At 43.2% G+C, this 20,825-nt stretch overlaps 1 protein-coding gene across 2 annotated transcripts in view; it reads left to right on the top strand.

Moving 5' to 3' along the window:
* Positions 1-20,825, top strand: part of LOC146861664 (40-kDa huntingtin-associated protein-like) — a 521,777-nt gene that overhangs the window by 75,318 nt on the left and 425,634 nt on the right. For both annotated transcript variants that reach the window (XM_085646014.1, XM_085646015.1), the window contains exon 3: positions 13,942-14,014. In XM_085646014.1, the coding sequence (XP_085502140.1) occupies positions 13,942-14,014 (73 nt within the window). The remainder of the gene's footprint in view (positions 1-13,941; positions 14,015-20,825) is intronic.

Below are 20,825 nucleotides of genomic sequence, written 5' to 3'. Positions count from 1 at the left end.
TCAGAAACCCCCTCACCAACTGCAGGTTGCTAGAACAAATAGAAATAGGCTGCCGAATGTGCCCTGTGTTTGCATTTACACCGGGAAAAATTCACCTTATTTCAGTGGGGCCGGCCATCTCTATCATAGCTCAAGGATCAAATACAGCTAGTTCCCCTCATTTCCTGCACTGAAGAGATGGAATAGGAAGAAAATAAGGCAGATGCATGAAAAAAAACCTTTGTTAAGGAAAAGTGTTTTAAAGTATTGGACATCACCGATGACATTGTCCACACGAACTTCAGCTTAGATTTTTTTTTAAGCAGGAGATGCAAAATTTCTCTGCGGGGCTAACTATGTGCACACTGTCCCACATTTGTAAATTAGTTAATGAAGGACATTGGTGTCCGACTGTGGCATAGGAGGGCTGTATCTGTGCCAGAGTTTAAGGTAGCCAAGTAGGCTAAAAGTACATAAATTCATCTAAAATTAAATCATCTACATAGTGGGTTTTCTGAAATACTGGCAGGGATCGGCCACCTCATCAGCGGGGACAATGGAAGTGGTGGGGGCGCTTAACCTTCCGCTGCTTTAACAAGTGCAGCCAGATCATTAACTAGTATCTCTCATCGAAAGCCACCCCTCCATCACCCCTCCTTTCTAACCCCTGCATGTATTTCTGTTTTTATTGGATTGATAATTGATATAGGGCCAGAAGTGAAAACACACACACACACACCTGTCTATATGTGTGTGTGTGTGTGTGTATATATGTATATGTATCACCAAAAGTTGCCCTGCATCTGAGCCCGCACTCCACAACAGGTAAAATTGGAACACCAATATTTATTCAAAAGCAAAGCAGGCTTTTCAGTTTGAAGCTTTTCCAGTTCACTGCTAGTCTCTTGCCTCAGTTTAAAGCTTTTCCAGTTCACTGCTAGTCTCTTGCCTGACGCGTTTCAGAGAACCTTTCTCCGTTTTCAAAGGCATGTGAAGTTTTCAGCTTTCAAAGCACCACAGTTACCTTCCTGCTTTTATTCAATTAATGAGCATCTGGTGTGCTGCTGCCTCCGGTGTGCTTTTTTTCAAAGGCCTGTTGGTCTCTGTGGTGCTTGCAAAATCGTTTTTTTTTTTTAAACAGGGACACACAGACTGAAAGTCCTGCTTTCACTTCACTTTTAAATTACCTGCTCGTCGTTTTCTCCTGGCATAATTCCAAGATAAGATCCCTCTCACATTTCAGGGAGGTGCGTTGGCCCCACGGCTGGACCTGCCGTGTATAAATCACCAAAAGTTGCCCTGCATCTGAGCCCGCACTCCACAACAGGTAAAATTGGAACACCAATATTTATTCAAAAGCAAAGCAGGCTTTTCAGTTTGAAGCTTTTCCAGTTCACTGCTAGTCTCTTGCCTCAGTTTAAAGCTTTTCCAGTTCACTGCTAGTCTCTTGCCTGACGCGTTTCAGAGAACCTTTCTCCGTTTTCAAAGGCATGTGAAGTTTTCAGCTTTCAAAGCACCACAGTTACCTTCCTGCTTTTATTCAATTAATGAGCATCTGGTGTGCTGCTGCCTCCGGTGTGCTTTTTTTCAAAGGCCTGTTGGTCTCTGTGGTGCTTGCAAAATCGTTTTTTTTTTTTAAACAGGGAAACACAGACTGAAAGTCCTGCTTTCACTTCACTTTTAAATTACCTGCTCGTCGTTTTCTCCTGGCATAATTCCAAGATAAGATCCCTCTCACATTTCAGGGAGGTGCGTCGGCCCCACGGCTGGACCTGCCGTGTATAAATCACCAAAAGTTGCCCTGCATCTGAGCCCGCACTCCACAACAGGTAAAATTGGAACACCAATATTTATTCAAAAGCAAAGCAGGCTTTTCAGTTTGAAGCTTTTCCAGTTCACTGCTAGTCTCTTGCCTCAGTTTAAAGCTTTTCCAGTTCACTGCTAGTTTCTTGTATGTATATATATATATATATATATATATATATATATATATATATATATATATTTTATCTACTGGCGGTCGCCAGTAGATAGTTATAGTTAGGACCGAGTTTCCATAGGAAATCTGAAAATTCTATTTTGAATAACTTTGGCGCCGGTTGACGAATCCTCGCGAAATTTTCAAAACTAATGGGGCGCTCCGTTCAGCTCCTACCCTGAAAAGTCTCGGGGTGATTCGTCAAGTGGGGGCCGAGAAAAAAGGGGGGTCCCAAAACGCGTTTTCCCCATGCATTTTTCCATAGGACCTTTAGTCGCAGCTACAGCCCGAACGGCTGAACAGAATTACGTGAAATTTGGCAGAGAGGTAGCCATAAGGTCAAGGAAGTGCCTTTTGCAGGTCTGGTGTAAATCTGTTCAGTATTTCCTGAGAAAATAGCATTTAAAAGCATATCAATATCCTGACGCGCGCACCGTGTGCGCACTGTGCGCGCTCCCTGCCGTGCGCGCACTGTGCGCGCACCCTGCCGTGCGCGAGCTCAATTCTGATTGGTTGTTAGATGTCGGTAAACATTCGAATCGGTCGAAACCAGGAAGTGTCGGCCGCCATTTTGTCTCTCGCAGTCTGAGGGGGTGAAAAAAAAAAGGTGGAGAACGTGAAAAGGGGGCAGAGTGGACAGTTCTTGACCCCCTAGCCTTGGTCAGGGGGTCACAGAAGGACCCCCAAGGGAGAAAAAAAACATTTTTTTTTTTAAAAATCGCGAGGTGCGCGCACCGCGCGCACTGCGAACCGTGGGTGCTCGGTGCGCGAAGGGCACCGAGCACCCACAGCGCGCGCACGGTGAAAAACCTGGAAAAAAAAATTAATAAATACATAACTTAGCATTTAAAAAACCGTACAAATTCACTGAAAAAACCATAGGTTTCACACACGTTATAGTTACGAATTAGCATTTAAAAAACATTGCAAATTCACTTAAAAAACCATAGGTTTCACACATGTTATAGTTAGCTGGACATTTCACTCGTAAAAAACCAATGAAATTTCCTCGTTATAGTTAGTGCAGGCAACTATAACTCACGCGACCGCAATCCTCTGCTGATGACGTCAGATATTACATCACTGATGACATATGTGTCTTTCTGAAAAATAAATATTTGTAATATATCTATAGCTAAAGATCAGTGGAAGAAGACATGGGTAAATAGGTGTCTAAATACAGTGATGTAATATCTGACGTCATCAGCAGAGGATTGCGGTCGCGTGAGTTATAGTTGCCTGCACTAACTATAACGGGGAAATTTCATTGGTTTTTTACAAGTGAAATGTCCAGCTAACTATAAAATGTGTGAAACCTATGGTTTTTTAAGTGAATTTGCAAGGTTTTTTAAATGCTAATTCGTAACTATAACGTGTGTGAAACCTATGGTTTTTTCATATATATATATATATATATATATATATATATATATATATATATATATTGAGTTCCACAATGCAGCAACGCATCAGATGCACTCCTTCCCAAATGAATGTCCAAACACAGGCTTGAGGCTTCACGGTGATTTATTCATCAAATTAAAGCCACTTTTACCCAACGCGTTTCGGCGTAACCGCCTTGGTCACGGGTAATTACACGTTTGGTGCTATACAATATTTAAACATAAAACGTGACGAAAATAATAATAACAGAAATAGGACTGACATAGAAACTGCAATACATGATGCCTAAATTTTCGGCCATTTTGAAGCAGTGCCACTTACATATGAAGAACTGCAATATTACACTCATGCTTATGTCTATAACTTTTCTGAGCGATTCATCTTGTGCAAATACATTGAATAGAGACCTGCTCATAACAACAAAAATAGACGACACCTTAGATTATAAACACATAATGTGTGCTATGTACTAAGTTCGCATGTATTAATGACTGAATAGTCGTGTTTAAACCTCAGCGATGTTGTGTGCACGAATTACTTGTACTATAGAAATGTTACCGGCCGCGCTGCGAAAAGTGTTAGTTAGAAGTCTTTCACATAACTTTATTGCTGTGACTAATAGAGACAAACAAAGCGCGCAGCCACTAAATAAGCACGACACTTTTCGCAGCGCGGCCGGTAACATTTCTATAGTACAAGTAATTCGTGCACACAACATCGCTGAGGTTTAAACAGAACTATTCAGTCATTAATACATGCGAACTTAGTACATAGCACACATTATGTGTTTATAATCTAAGGTGTCGTTTATTTTTGTTGTTATGAGCAGGTCTCTATTCAATGTATTTGCACAAGATGAATCGCTCAGAAAAGTTATAGACATAAGCATGAGTGTAATATTGCAGTTCTTCATATGTAAGTGGCACTGCTTCAAAATGGCCGAAAATTTAGGCATCATGTATTGCAGTTTCTATGTCAGTCCTATTTCTGTTATTATTATTTTCGTCACGTTTTATGTTTAAATATTGTATAGCACCAAACGTGTAATTACCCGTGACCAAGGCGGTTACGCCGAAACGCGTTGGGTAAAAGTGGCTTTAATTTGATGAATAAATCACCGTGAAGCCTCAAGCCTGTGTTTGGACATTCATTTGGGAAGGAGTGCATCTGATGCGTTGCTGCATTGTGGAACTCAATTTGTGACAGGGATTCTCGGACCCTGAGATGGCACCGCGATATAAGCGTCCCGGTAATCTCTGAGAGTGTGGCTCAATATATATATATATATATATATATATATACATACCCACAGATATATACATACATTTATAGCCCATGAGGCGCCCCGCACACGTACATACCCAGGGGTCTCGGTACTTATCAGTCGTGTGTGATATTTACACCTCGGTGCCAACATTCAACAGGCAGTTCCGTTATTCTGTTTTCATTCCTTGACAAACAGTGTTTCACATCAATCACAAGGACTCATGAAGGAACTGGTCAGAGTTATAAAAAGAGCCCGCTTTCCCACGTCTATCCCATCGCGTGAAGTGAGCTCTCGGTGGCGTATTTGGCGCTCTGCACAAAGCCGCGGCAGCATGGGTGAAGGCATTTCCCGCCCTCGTAAGAGCACGTGTGAGGGTTGATTGATGGGAAGGGGTGAGGGGTGGCACTATGGGCCACAAACCAAACCCCATCTTTTGTTGCTGGAAAGAAACACCATGAACCTCAAAATACTGATTTTACTAACTCTGCCACTGCAGGTGCTCAGTACACTGAGCTGCATCCTTCGGTTGTATTCGTACTTAACCGCAGGGCTTAAACAAGTATAAGAAATGCCCTTGATTCCCACAGCGTGACCCCGACTGTCATTTTGGTTGCTATACGAGCTTGCTGTTACAAGGCAACAACTGACACACCTGTAGAACCAGCCAGGACTATTGGGGTTGTTAATGCTTGTTGGCTGTTTAAGATAAGCGAGTAACAACCATGATCTTACTGTTAATAATCAATATTGAAAATATTTTAATTCTGATTTATGAGACTCTGAATGAAACATTTCTAAGCTCCGTGGATAAGACAGAGGGCTTCATAGTGTCTTAATCACGCTCCTTAGGCATACTCTATGCTAGACATGTGTTTATCAATCCCTTATAATGCTTGATACTGGATTCGATACATTCATGCCCGTAATTGCCTAAATGTAAATCCCACAGACACCTATATTGATCGATTTGCACTGTACAACAAGCGCACCCCGTCATGGGACGGACAGAAGATGTGTACGCGGGGACTGCCTTTACTGGCGGCGAAAAAAAAGTCCTCCATGTATCACGCTGCTAGTAAAGCATCCAATCCCCGCGTGCACATCTTCTGGCTCATTTGTCTCCCCGCATGCACGCTGGAATCGTATTGATTCCAAAAGTCCTCTGCATGGCATTGCAGCGCATGCGCTGCTTTCACCAGGCGCGGGGACTGCCTTTACTGGCGGCAAAAAAAAGTCCCCAGTGCATCACGCCGCCAGTAAAGCATCCAATCCCCGCGTGCACATATTCTGTCTCGTTTGTCTCCCCGCGTCCACGCTGGAATTGTATCAATTCCAAAAGTCCTCTGCATGGCATGGCAGCGCATGCTCTGCTTTCACCAGGCCGAGACCTAACAATGTCTAAACTGCATGAATCACAGGGTAGATGCAAAGTGGACCCTAACAGACATTTGAATAGAGAACCAAGCAACAGGGTTTAAAGTCAGTCATACATTGATTGGGCAAGCCACACAGCCTGGATTCATTGTTACCTCCAACTTTAGCATTTTTGTAGCTGCTTCGTTGTAGATATTCTAAAATCCACTTACTGAGAAAACTAGAAAGTAAAAATGACGTGAGAGAGAAAGGAAAACATGGGGTAGGGAGAGAGACTGCTGTTAGGGAACCAAAATTCCTCAAATCCTCACTTATCTATGGCGATCCCTTCATGCAAACGTAACACCCCTTGAAGGTAGTGCTGACCAGGTGTGACTGGTGTGGTTAAAAAGCAGAGCTGTGAAAACAGCAGACAACAGTGGATGCACTCGAGTGAGAATCAAATGTCAACAGTACGAAAGCCGTCCACGAAAACCATCCAGGTGGTTTTCTAAGCCTTGAAGAAAAGATTAGTCTGCCTCCACATGATTAACGACATAATGTTTACTGACTGTTACATCCCTCCGTTTGTTTAGATTCCAAAAGTAAGAACACAGATCTTAAGGCCACCAGTTCTTTTCACAACTCCAGCTTGAGTGGTTTACATACTTGAAGAAAATAACTCACTTTTTCTGTTATTGTAGATCGCATTTCAGAGCAGTGGCCCTTCATAATATTGAATAAATGAATGAATGATTTATGGTTATTTAAAAATGTAGTTAAAATATCCCAAATAGTATTCTAAAATTAGGGTCTAGGCCTGGGCAGATAGACATTAGTGGTGGACGCCAACACTACCCTTCCCCCTTTCAAGGCCTAACTCCAGTTTGCCTGCTATTCAGTTCTTGGCTGAACAGAGGTCGTCTGCTTCTAATGCCCTTAAAGAGTTCTCCAAGTACGCTTTCCGTGGAGAAGATACTTTTATTATACAGGTCCCTAAAATGCTTTTTAAGGTATCTGTTTGCACCCCTCTAAGTTTCAAGCAAAAGGAGAGGTATCTGGCGTGCAGCATCAGTTGGCATTTCGTAAGGTTAAACTGTGAACAAAGTTGACCTTGAGATGTTACATCAGGTAATTGAATAAAATAGCTATGTGAGCTGCACAGGATATTGTCAAGCCACTCACCAAGAGTATGTCTGATATCACCATTCTGTACAACAAAGTCGGACTTAATGTAAAGTCATTGACTTTACATAATTTTCCAAGTTCAGCCCCACTTAGCTGTTTTAGCAGTCTCATAAAAGAGACATTCAGTGCATGAGTGATATTCTTGAGTGCCTGTTTCTGCTGCATTGTGCGGCCTCTTTTATCAAACCATGTACCATGGTATTTGTAGGGGGAAACCCTTTCAATTATTTTATTTTCTGTTCCTCATTGCGATGATTTATGCAGCTTCTTACCAATGGAGATTATTCTGGATTTGTCTGTATTGATCTGCAGCAAACAGCTGATGTAGTAAAATAGTGTTGTCCACATATTTTCCTCCCAGCCACCTTCACAGGACATGCTCTTGGAAATGTAAGGGTCGCAGGCATATCTGCCAAATGTAGATTGAATTGGAAGGGGGCTAAAATACATTCCTGTTCAAGCACTTCCTCGTAGCAATTTTTCTAGACGTATTCCATTTCCATTGTCAATTTTATCTTGGCCCATGTATTGTAATGTAGGCTTGTTATTGCTCCTAATAACAGGGATGGGACTTCCCAATTCAATAATTTAGCTATATTTACATTGTCGGATGCAGTAGCAAAGTCCATAAAGGCTGCATGCAATGTTCATCCCTTTTCTTTCATTGCTTGGTCCACCTGGATTGCTACGTCAAGGAAACTTTTATCTATACTGCATCCTTTCTGAAACCCGGTCTGGAAGACCGGAATCAGATGTTCCTCAACCGTCCATTGCTCCAGATCTCTAAGCAAAGAGTTTCACGTAGTATTTTCCTTTGACACCTAGGCACTTATATAATCTCTTTTTGAGGATGAGAATCAATTGCGAGCCCCGTCAACTCTCAGGGACAGAACTTGTGGTTAGCCAATATATATATACAAGGGGACTAGAAAGGTGGGCCATTGTAACTCCTGTAATTAAAAAATGGCAGCAGGAATGCTATTGGACCCAGGATCCCTATTCCATTGTGAACATTTAATAACATCCTCAACTTCAGCTCTGGTGATAACATTTTGATCAGAAATAAATGCCACCAGCTGGTGTTCATTTACTAATTCCGTCTGTTGTGCTGCTAGATAATTATCCACATATAAGCTGGTTACGTAGGCTGACCACTCTGGAGTCCTCTTCTTTCCAGCCTCATGTAACACTAACAGTTGTCTTTCTTCATAGCCCAGAGGTAATTCCTTTAATTTAATGTAATAGCTTTTATGCCTTCCTTTACTAAGGGATCGTCAGGGTAGTGCTTCCTTTGCCTCATTAGCTTGTTAAGCTGAGGTACCAAGAATCCGCTCATTTTGCGTAGGATTTATTACATGTGACCCAAGTGAGACAGGGTGAGCGGTCAAACACTAAGTCGCTGGGTCCTCCGAGTTTTGGGCAAGCCCGTCAGTAAACACTAACCACTGCTAAGCAGGAGATAGAGACATACTTTCTCCTGTTGAAATGTGTCCATACATTCCTTTATGGCAGTTGATTCTACAAGTTGATTCAACATTGAGCTTTTGCCCTATCGAAACTTGTGCATTTAAAAAAAAAAACAATTGGTGTCTATCACACTTTTTGGATAAAAAGGGTCACTTTCCAGACTTGGGATAATGAAGGTATCACGAATTTTCTGAAATTCCATAATTGCGACCCCAGTGTAGTCCAGAGTGGATAATGGATAAGGTGAGATGTTTGAATACTCTGCTGGTTGATGTGTAGTAAAGCAACCATTTACCCGGGCCCTCTAATGCTTCCACTGCAAGAGGGGAGAGATTAGGGATTTTCAACCCCTCTAGGAAGGCAACATATGATTGGGCTACAACAGCAGGGTTGGCTGTATACATGTGCTGTAGGTGCTGCTTTAAAGCATATGCAATTTTTGCCCTATAGGTAACCCTCTGGTGTCAATAAATGTGTCACGAGCGGCAGGGAGTCTCCCTCCACAATATCCAGGCCAGTAATTTGCCTGACTCGTCCCCATCCCGGTGCAGTCTTTATCTATATTGACACCAGATGTATGTATTAAGCTGTCTATCTGCGATCCGGCAGCAGGTGCGATATTCCCTCTCCTGTACTTCATGTTGAGGCGGGTCTGCCGCCTGGGTCCGTGCGAGTTCAGCCTCCTCCCGAGGAATTCTGAATGCAGTTGCCTGCTTATCCAGTAGGTAAGACCAATGCATGCGTCCCTCACTACTGCCTCTAGGGCCTCCCACTCCAAGGACCTTTGTGTTGTGGATCCCCAATTAGTGTCCATGTAACCTTTGATTTCACCCGATAAGGCCTCCGGGCTCTCTGGGTCTCCCAGTATGTCAGCCGGCATTCGCCACGTCGTGGGCTTCCATCTGGCCTCCCCTATGATATCCTACAACTAACTGGGGAATGGTCTGGCAAGAATCTGGCGAGGTGTGTTAGTTATTGCAACGTCTTCTAGGCGAGGGAGCCCTGAGACCAAAACCCTGTGGAGGTGGCTGTGGGTGTTGTGGGTTAGTGAGTGACATACATACACAGATTGGGTAGTATAGTGCAATCTCCACATGTCTAGTAGTCCAAGGTTGTGTGTCACCTCCCTAAATGCCTCTGTCGTGTTAGGTTTTGTGCAGACCCTCGGGTGATCTGTTTGGGACTGGATCTAAAAGACGATTGAAATCACCCAGCCATAGTGTCTAGGGGCACACGGTCTGGGCTAACAAGTCTTGCATGGCGTAGAAGAACCTTGGGTTGTCGATGTTTGGAGCGTAAGTGTTTAGCAGTGTCAATGGTAGGCCATCCACCTTGCCCTGTAGCAAGACGAACCTCCCCCCTACGTCAGCCCCAGAATAAATTAGGGAGAAGGGGACCCCAGGGCCACCCAGATTAATGTGCTTCTTGCATACAAGGTGTCAATCCTGAGCTGCTACAGGAAAGTAAGAACCCTGTAGCGTTTACATATGTTCCCATGCCCCTGATGTTCCAGGTTAAGATCTGTAAGTCACCCCTCACCATTATCTTCTCATAACAATCGATAGTGTACCCCCCTCTGTTATGTTAAAAAATACATCATCTGCTGTATACCAAAACAAACTGAACAAGGAAACAAACCCAACCCCATGAATTATCCCTCGGACAGAAATAGACTAACGATTATCTGATAAATGCCCACTTTAAGTATTCTCCAGGAATCACACCACCACCCAGCCTATCCAGCAGGCACGGGCTAACTTCTAAGAGGAACATAGCTCCCAACCAACCGTGCTCCAGTCATGAACCGCACAAGTGATCATACCCCATAGCTTCCCGATCCAGGATACTCTCATGCAGCTGTCACAGGCAATCATCTTTGGTAGCATCATGTTTGCGCCTTCCCACTGTGCTGAGTCAGGACCCACTCGCCCACTTCATTTTGACTTCTGGTCCCCTCTCATAGCAGCAAAGCAAACCCACTCATCTGCAGGCATTCACTGATCTGCACCACTGCCATGGTGGCCTGTGAGACCCAAGCTGTAGAAGCTGTGAGGGACAGGAGCCTCTCCCCCAGATAGTCCATAGCATGTTTCTTGTAATTATTCACATCATCCTCTTGCGAGAGCATAGTGTTTAGGAGCATGGTTCCATCTACTCCAATAAGCACTCTGGGTGCCCAAGGAAGAACAGTTCTTGTTTTCCCTATCCACCAAACGTCGCGGGCACTACCCCTGGTCTGTTTCCCCCGAGAAATGCTTCTTGTTGCCGCCCCCACCGGGGCATTTGATCTGCTCTGCAGTGCTAGTCATTTCCGGGCCTCTTCTAGGTTGACAAAGATGCATGCTTTGTCTTGGAATATGACCTTTAGCTTCGCTGGGTATAGTAAACTATCATTCAACTGCAGGGAGCGTAATTTTTGTTTGACTCCTGAAAAGGTTTTTGCGCTATTCCTGCACTAGATCAGTGTAGCCTGAATATGTTGCATTGGTGCTGTCACCAAAGCGGAAGTCTGGTTGCTCTCTGGCCGCCCGATTGTATGCAGTCCCTTTCCCTGTAATTAAGCTATTTGGCTGTGATGGCACCTAGCGGTGCCCCCGGGGTGGGGGGAGGCACCAAAGCCCTGTGCGCCCTCTCCACCACAAATAAATCCGAAAGTCCCCATGGCCGCAGCTCAGTCCATATCTAGGATTTCGGAAACTGTTCTGTGAATACTCTTTCTGCTTTTTCCAGGAACCCCAGGACACTAGTATTGTTCCGCCAAGAGCGACCCTCGGTGTCTTCGGTGCGGCAAGCCAGTTCAGCATTTTCTGTCCGTATCTCTGCCATCTGCTTCTTGAGGACCTTTCTCCCCCCTGGAGATCAGCGATGTTAGTTTCTGCAGTCGTGACTGTCGGCCAGCTTCCACAGTTCAGCCTGAAGAAGATTTACATCGATAGACGCTGCCTCTATTTTGTGCTCCAGTGCTGAATGGCTGCTAGTAGCTCAGCCAAGAGGGCTCGACCGTCTCTTCCGGTGGGTCACCAGCCTCCGGTGCCCCCGATTGGCATGTAATCCGTTGGGGGGGAGGGGGGTGCTATGGGGTAGTGTCTTGAGTGATTGTATTGGAGGCATGAGTACGGGCTGTTTTGGCCATGTTTCAAACGGCAAAGTACATGAAGTGCCTGTAGAGGAAGCCCCTCCAGACTCCTGCAGGGTACTGTTATCTCTCAGCTTCCAGGTTGAAGCTATCACCTCTTGCAGGCTGTCTGGTTGGATCTTGTGCTATGGGCCGTGTTCTGGCCCCGAGACCCAGCCGCCTGAGACGCTCCCATCTGCGCAGGCACCCAGTCCACAGAGGGTCCCACTGCACTGCACCAGGGCTTTCTTCTAGTGGTGGTTTCGCCTCTCCCAGCTATAAGACCCTGTTATCCCCATCCAGCCACGTCTCAGTGTTCCTCTGTTGCGGAGTCAAGGGGGGCGTTGTAGAGGGACCCACCTCTGTGCAGGGATCACAGTCTGTAGGTGCAGAATTTTCTAACACGGGTCTGGAGGGCATGGAATATCAGCTAGAGAGTGACTCCTCAGATCCTTATTCTGGCATCACCACTAGCCCCAGCCCCTATATGCTGGTCAACGAACACCAGGTCCTCCCACGCTGTAAATTGCGTACCCGGTACCCCCAGGCTTGCCGCTGTGTCTTTACCAGTAGTCTCTGGGCATCACTGAAGGTCTTGGGTGGGGCTTCATGTTGGTGCCTTCGCTCACCAGTCTGCCGCGACTCCAGGGCACCATGTGGGCCGACGAGCATCCCAGTCTTGCAGTCAATCTCACATCCGTTCCATAGCAGGTGCTTGTGGTGCCCCCCCAGACCTACGGAGTTGTTGAAAGAGGTATTGCTGAAAAATGTTGTTGGGATCATTAAGAATGAAGTAGGATTAGTGCGATAAATGGAGCTGGCTGGATGCGAGCTCGGGGGATTACGTCCTGGCGGCCATGTTCCCAGGCCACGTCCCAAGGTCTTCAGTATGTTAAGATTATTTTTTAATACCATTTAAGCCCCTGATATTCCAGGAGTGAAGACACATACAGTTCTCCTGCGTCATAAGATTCCAATTAGGGCTAGTTGTGAGGTATTGACGGAAACCAGGCCCAATTTTCAGGAGAGATGGATGAAGCTCGCTTGTTAACCTTGGCCTCCGGAATTATTTTTAAATTTGGGTCTACTCTGATGTTTCCTTCTGCCCATTTAGCATCATGCAATTTTGAAGTAATTACTGATTCTTGTGGGCCCCAGTCACCAGGTGTAACCATTATAGTTCCATCATCTTGAGAGGCAGTTGGGCCAGATACCCCAGAGGGCATTCAATACTTTTGGACTAGCGCTGGGGCAGCATGAGCCTGAATTGGCAGATTATCAGTGGAGGAGAGGTGGTGAGATGCCTCCCCATTGCTCTATGAGAAAAGCCCAGCACTCTTATCTGTAATATAGCTTCCAGTGTGCCCTGGCAGAGCATCAGTAACTTTCTCACATCTCCATTCATGGTCCACCATGTTTTGAACCTTGGCGTCTGAGTTTCTCACCTTAGCTACAGTGCCAATTGTTTTCTTCTCCAGTTTCCCAGACATTTATCCACAGCTGTTTTGTTCTCACTCCTGTCCATTTGATGAGTGCTTCTTTCTTTGGTATGTTACTGAAAGAAATATTTCCTGTCTTACACACAGTCAATGCTACACCTTAATACAGCTGTTTAGCTCGAATCAAAACCCAGGAAAGATATGCAGCATCTCATTTATCAGCTTTCTTCCCCTTCCTCTTACTATCTCCAAAAGGATGCACTGGGTGCTTTTGAGAGCGGTGGTGCAGTGGACCACAACAACGCTACTTACTCTGAACATTTGTCATCCAACTTGTTAGATCGAAGTCCTGCTTCCGGCACCTCAGACTAAACTTTGGCTCCATCTCAGTGCAATGACGTTCTAAATCCCCACCCCTTAAGTTGCTGCCATCTTGGTCACTCTGGGCTGAATCTCTTGCTGCCTATAGATCAGCACTCCTCAAGTCTCTCTGTGCTCTAAACGATCAGAAACCTCCTGAACGTCTGCCACTTGTAGTACATCTGTGGTGGACCATGGCATCCCTCAAGCCGCTTAGCAGAAAAAAGAATCTAGTCAAATTAGATCAGACATATGCAGCCATTAAGTTCACCACCTGATGCATCTCATTGCCGCTTTTTCGGAGAGCAGCATAATAAATGTGTTTGTTAATAGCTTTCTCTAATTATTTCATACTACAGTTATTACAATGTCTTTTTCTTTTTTGTTGTAGGTCAGTTGGCTAAGGAACTTAAACAGCAGGATTGCCTTCAGTATGCTGGATTCTGCAATCTTGCCATGGCTCGGTAAGTCTTATGGCATTTGTTTATCTCTGGAGTCTACAAGTCTTATTTAATCATTGGCTCTGGAGTTATTAGCATGTATTATATTTGGTTGGGAACATTGTGTTATTTTATGGAATTTATTGTTTGGCCATCATAAACTAAATCACCTTTAGGCACAGAACATTTTATCCATCATCTCTAGACCAAATGCCTAAGGTTTGGGGAAGAAAGGTTTTCAGGTCTTTTCTGGAGGAGACGATCGATGGCCTGAAATTGATCTTTGAGAGACTGAAAAAATATGGATCAATTGAAAGTAGAGTTGGAATATACTAATTGTCATAGCAATGAAAACATGACTCTGTAGTGCCTACCACAAACTGACCTGGATGAAAGGCTGAATTGACTCTAGCAAGAGGCCATCCTGTGGCAATATGAAAGACTCAAAAGAAGGTGGAGGGAGTCATATCACATTCATGTCAGTACCAATGAAGCATTTGTAGGTCAGGAATACACTTAGCCTGAGCTAGGGCAGGTACTGGCAGGAGCATCTTTAAAGGAATTTGAGCGAGTCTATCCTTTTTAGACATTAAACTAGGTTGTGGTCAAATTTTGAAGCAAGGTCTATCTGCAATATTAGGAGGTATATATATAGGGCAGTAGGGTGGTCCAGTTTATATTGGATTTGAGACCCCACAAGGACAGCATATTGCTTAGAAAGAAAAGTAGGTGAGGACTCTGCATAGTTGTTGAGGAAGTCTTTGTTAGTTTGTTTTTCGTACCTCATTCAACCAGGTGTAACCCCAGATGTACGATAGTGGTGATGAAGATGACAATAGATAAACAGATGGGAAGGGTGTATCAGGTGGTTGGGTAGGTCTGGAATATCAGTTTAAACATCTTCACCTCTGTCCATTTCTTCAAAAATCTAGGTACATCAGAACTGACAGCAAAGTTTTACGTTGACCCATGGACAGTGAAGTGGACCTGTCAGGTGCCTATGCAGATTTGAAATATGGAGTTCAGGTCCATATGAATGTCCATAAAGGACAGAAGGATAGAGGTTGTTTCTAGTGTTGAAAGGCTGTGTGCTCTGAGTGGTAGATAGATTTGGATTGAACCCCCCCCCTGACAATCTGGTCATCGTACATTACTAATTGTGACATCTGATACTGAAATGCCCTGAATGTTGTGATTTCTAAAATAAGAGTATTAAGGGAGAGCATTAATCATCATATACATGGAACTATGGCTAGCTTGCTGACATAAACTGGAAGGCTCGAAACCTGGAGCTCTAATTTCTGTGATTTTAAGCCAATACTGACCAGATCCATTTGTGAGGTTAGTGTAGAGCCTTGAAGGATACAAAAAGGATGGATTACTACATTAACCACATTACTGCAGCAACCAACCAGTCAAGGGAGATATTGAACACTTCTTGTGAACTGACACACATTGCTTCAAAAAGATCCATGTATACCCAAAAAGACTTCTTGAATCTGTTGTGTTTGTAATGAAAAAAAAAAGAATTCATGAGGTGAAAACGATCCTCCTCCCCTCTGTCTGGTTTCTGCCCTCTCATTAGAATTTTCTTTATCTACTTTCAAGCCTATTGAAGTTGACAAAGTACATTGGCAAATAATATCCAAGTATTCAACTTACTTGGGGAGCTCTGCAAAGATTCATGTAGCATGATTTTTTCTTAAGCACTTCAACATTGCATTAATATGTGCTTTACAATGAGCAAGTCCCCAACTGTCTGAAGCAGGATATAATTTTTTGATTCTTGAAGAAAGACAGTCATTCCCAAGTACAAATTAGCTAATGACCTACTTTTAAATCTTTTACTTTATAGTAAAGTCCTTAAAATAGATGTTTGTCTAAGTGCCTGGCTGCATGTGAACTAGTATCCTGACTCTTTATTTTGTGTTGTAATTCTTTATTAGTCTTTTGCCATATAAATTACAAATACTGTAGCATGAACCATACACTTATGATGAATGAACAAACAAGTGCATTAAAACTTATATAGTACTATGCTTATTACATGTTTAATAAACAACAAATTCATTTTAATATATACTAAATGGAAAGGTAGAAGTAAAATAAGGAAAATATTTATTATTAAATTGCAATTTTACATAAATCAGATCGGATGTAGCCTATAGTTCAGATATGGCTATTTATAAACGTGTTGGGAAAATTCCCCTAGCTCACTTATGCATATGTAAATTACATTCATAAGACATAAAGATAAGAAGAGATTATAGTAAAGCACACACATGTGTCTTTCTTGAAGATTAACTTGAAATTTCAGTATACGATTTAAAACTATTGAACCATTCTTATTATATTATTGCTTTTACTGCGAGTTCATATCTGAAAAAGAATTAGAAGTGCGCATTCCGAAAAGAAAAAAAAGAAAAGGGGAAGAGCGAGAAACAACAGAAAAAAACAGGTGTGGAAATGAAAAAGATATGGCGGTATATCATTAAAAGCAAAATATGCTTTAAAATAGAAACTTGATAAATTAAAATGCGGAATGGGAATTGAATCCGCATCTGGTACAATAATAATCATATAAAGAATAAATAAAGTGAAAGAGAGTAGTTCCCAGACTTCTATGGAACTATGTAAACATGTATGAGAGTTTGATGGCTGTGAGAGGTGATCTTAACAGTGTAAGATCTCCATTCTCAATCTTGCCTGCATTGGTCGCTTTCTACATGCAAGAAAGGATCCCAGACTTGCAGAAATAAATCCGTCTGGTCTTGAATATTATAAATAACTCGTTCATGGTTACCAGCCAGGCCTCTTGTGATGGTGGGTTTGTTGACTTCCATTGTCGTAATATACATATTTTAGCGGTGGCTAGTGCTGTGTGCATAAGAGGACGTTGTGGTTTGGAGAGTCTCGGGTAACCTCGGAAATCATGTAAGAGAATGGTGGCGGGTGTAAGTGGGATATGTATAGGTAGTGTATTATTTAAAAATTGGCCTATGTAAGACCAATAGGATTTAACCATAGGACAATTGCATATAATGTGAGTCATGTCGCAACTAACTGCAGCACACCTCCGACAGTTTGTATTTGTATTTGGAAGCAATCCTGCACTGTGTAATTTTACCGGTGACCAATGCCCGTCGTGAAGAATTTTAAATAAACAAAATTTCATTCTGGCCTCACAGGCACCCCTGTTTAGATTTTCCAATATGTCCATCCATTGTCCATCTTCGTAAGAAACCGATAAACGGGTTTGCCATCTGATACAAAGATCTTTGGATAAAGGCTGTGAAAACCGATGTGATGTAAGCATCTTGTATAAACCAGATGTAACTCCTTTATGCTTCCCCCAAGTGTGCAGATCTGATACTACTGTTGAAGATTGTAGTAACCAGGGATGTGATCCTAAACTCTTATTTAAGCAGTTACGAAGTTGTGTGTAGTTTTCAGCTTGCTGCACCGGAAGATCAAACTCTTCTGTTAGTTGTTCAAAGGATTTGAGGCGTCCATCATGGAGAAGCTGGTTTAATGTGAAAATACCTGTTGCTTCCCACTGGGGCTAGGATAATACTTTTCCTTTGAGGCGGATACCTGCATTATTCCACACAGGGGCTTTCTCGTGTATACGCAGGTTAGAGCCCATCAGACGGTGTGCCCTTTGGCAAGTTTTGCGCATTGTAGACATTAATGGATTATTAGGGTCAAGGCAGCTTGTTCCTGTCCCATACAAGACTGAAAGGCCCACTTCTATAGTTAGGAGGCGTTGTTCTATTTGTACCCATTGTGGTGTATCTGAGATGTCTGTTAGCATGTACGCCACTTGGGATAACTGCAATGCAAGGGTGAAATGTTCTATCGATGGGAGAGACAAACCTCTATGAAAGTGATGTGCTTTCAGCTTTGTCACAGCTAAGCGGGGTTTTGTTGATCCTCATACAAAAGGTTTAATCTTAGAATCTTTATTACTTAATGTGGACAAAGGAATCTGAAGGGGAAGCATTCCAAGGGTTTAAATAAAACATGGAAGGGTGACCATTTTCACTGCTTGTACCCGACCCCACATGGATAATCCCAGTATCTTCCATTTATCAAAGTCATGCTGATCCGGGTTCATAGAGGGCTTAAATTGTCTGCAGCCATTCCTTCTGTTGCTTTGTTCACCAAAATACCTAGGTATTTGAGTCGGGAAGATTGCCAGTGAAAGGGGTAACCTTCTATAGCTGCTTGTGTGGTGCCATCTGATATGGGCAGTGCTTCACTTTTATCCCAATGTATTTCGTTTCCAGAGAAAGAGGAGAAATTATCTATGATCTGGAGCAGTGATAGTAGCGTGCGAGACAAGTCAGTGACAGTGAGCAGGATATCATCAGCGTATAAATAAAGCTTTGATTGTCCCACCGGAAGAGGAATGCCCACAACGTTGGACAACTGACTAATTGTGGCGGCTAGGTGTTCTATTGCCAAAATAAATAAAAGAGGGGACACCCCTGACGAGTTCCTCTGTGGATTGGAAATGGGTCTGAAACAAATCATCCACAATTAACCTGCGCACTGGGATTCTCACATAACAGTCATACCTTGGCTATAAATTGGTCTCCTAAGCCGAATCGCTCTAAAATTAAAAAAAGATATTCCCTTTCAACACAATCAAACGCCTTTTCTGCAGCAAGCGATAATGCCAGCGCATAATCCTGAAGAGATTTGGCAGACCAAAGAGTATGGGCCAAAGTGCGCAAATGATTCCTTGAGGAATGCCCTGGCACAAATCCCACTTGTGTGTGATGAATTAAAGAGGGTAAGACTTTGCAAAGTCGAGAGGCTGAGATGCTAGCTAATATTTTAATATCACAATTTAGGAGTGAAATGAGGTAATAACTGCTGCAAAGCAAGGGATTTTTACCGGGCTTAGCTAAAACTGCTATTAGTGCTTTATTAGAAAGGCATCCTAAGGAAGCGTCACGGTCTGCTTCTTGAAAAGCGGCATGTAGAGTATCGACTGTCCCCTCACCTGACCAGCGATAAAAATCAGCTGGAAAGCTAGCTTCACTCGGTGCTTTGTGGTATGGAAGTTTGGATATTGCTTGCGAGATCTCTTCTTTGCTGATCTCTCCCTCAATGAATACTCTTCCCTCATCTGAGAGATGAGGCAATTGTGCTTCAGCAAGAAAAGAGGTCATCCTATCCTGACCTATTTGAGTCCCTGGGGTATAGAGGGATGTATAGTAAGAAGCAACTTCATTAACAATATCCTGGGGGCGGGTCATCATGCCTCCTCCAGTAGATTCAATGGCCTGTATGGCCATAGAAGTCTCTCTCTGGCGCAAGTGAGCCGCCAAAAGTCTTCCTGCCTTTTCCCCTTGTTCACAATGTCTCCCCTTCATCTTTTGTAAAGTATAGTCTGCCTTAAATGTAAAAAGACAGTTTAGTGCCATACAGGCTTGTTCTAAAGACTTACTATGTTGTATAGTTGGCCTTGTGGTGTATAGACAGGTGTATTACTCAAGTTCCTCTTCTAGCTCTTTCTGTCGGGCAGCATTTTGTCCATTGGCTGCGCTGCATCTCTCATAAGTTGGCCCCGAATGGCAGCCTTAGCTACCGCCCATAGAGTCCTATTAGAACCCACAGATCCCTGGTTGGTAGAGAGATAACTCTGAAGATGTTCCCGTAACTGGGATTTACCTTTAGGAGTTTTATGACGTTGAGTATTCATGCGTCATGGTTTACGGTCGGCTTGGTTATTCCTATTTGCAAAGATAATAGGACCGGGGAATGATCAGAGATTGACGCTTCCAGAATATGAGAGTCCTGAACTAATTGGACCACATTTTTGGGAGACTAAAAAGTAATCCAGTCTAGAGAGAGTTCCATGAGTAGGCGAAGAAAATGTATGCTCGGTGTCTGCCGGAGGAGAAAGACGCCAATGGTCTATCAGGCCATTATCTTCAAGTATATCACACATCAAGACTATATCTGTGGCATTATTTTTGTCAAAGGGACCGGTTCGATCCAGAACTGGATCTCTTGCTAGATTCCAGTCCCCACCTTTAACGCATTGCGTCGCATTTATTTCTGTTAGTAAACAGTTCAGTTGGAGAAAAAAAGTTTTCTTTGCACCTGTCGGCGCGTAAACTGATCCCACGCATATATGATTTTCACCTATTCGTAACTTGACAAAAATATATTGTCCATTTGCATCTGCCCATGTCTTTGACGCCATAACTGGAAGAGATTTACCAATAAGAACCGCTGCACCACATTTACGAACAGGATTTGTGTCGGGGGATCCACTGCTCTGTATACTGCTGTGAAACCATTTTCCTACCCAATCTCTGCGCAGCTTTTTGGATTCCAATGAGACCAGATGCATCTCTTGAAGCAGAGCTATATCTACCTTTTTTGATTGTAAATAAGAAAGCACTTTTTTTCTTTTGATGTAATGTGTCTGCCCATGAACATTCAATGTGATTGCATGTAATGGGCGAAAGTTAGTCATGTCTATGAGAACACAGGTGGCGTATGTATCAAGCAAACTCCAAAAAAGGGCTTAAGGGCTTTCAGTGGAGTGGGTGAACTTGTAGTGACTGTTGATGGAGGGGTGAGTGAGGAAATGGATAAGTGTGACAATGAGAAGGAATAGGTCAGATATCAATTGAGTTTAGATCTTACAGACCAATCGGGCAATAAGACTGATAGTGAGAAGGGAAATTGAGCTACAGGGCCCAATTAATGTGTCTAGGATGACAGTAAGACTGTTCAGGTGAAGTGTCCCAAAAGGAAAGAACAACGGTGATAAAAGAGATAAATAATAGAAGAAAACGTGTGATATGATGTG

The sequence above is a fragment of the Triturus cristatus genome, chromosome 3_1, assembly GCF_964204655.1.
Source record: "Triturus cristatus chromosome 3_1, aTriCri1.1, whole genome shotgun sequence".
NCBI classification, from domain to species: domain Eukaryota; kingdom Metazoa; phylum Chordata; class Amphibia; order Caudata; family Salamandridae; genus Triturus; species Triturus cristatus.
Note: the sequence above shows the minus strand (reverse complement) of the source record. Positions and strands in the feature narration are given on the sequence as shown.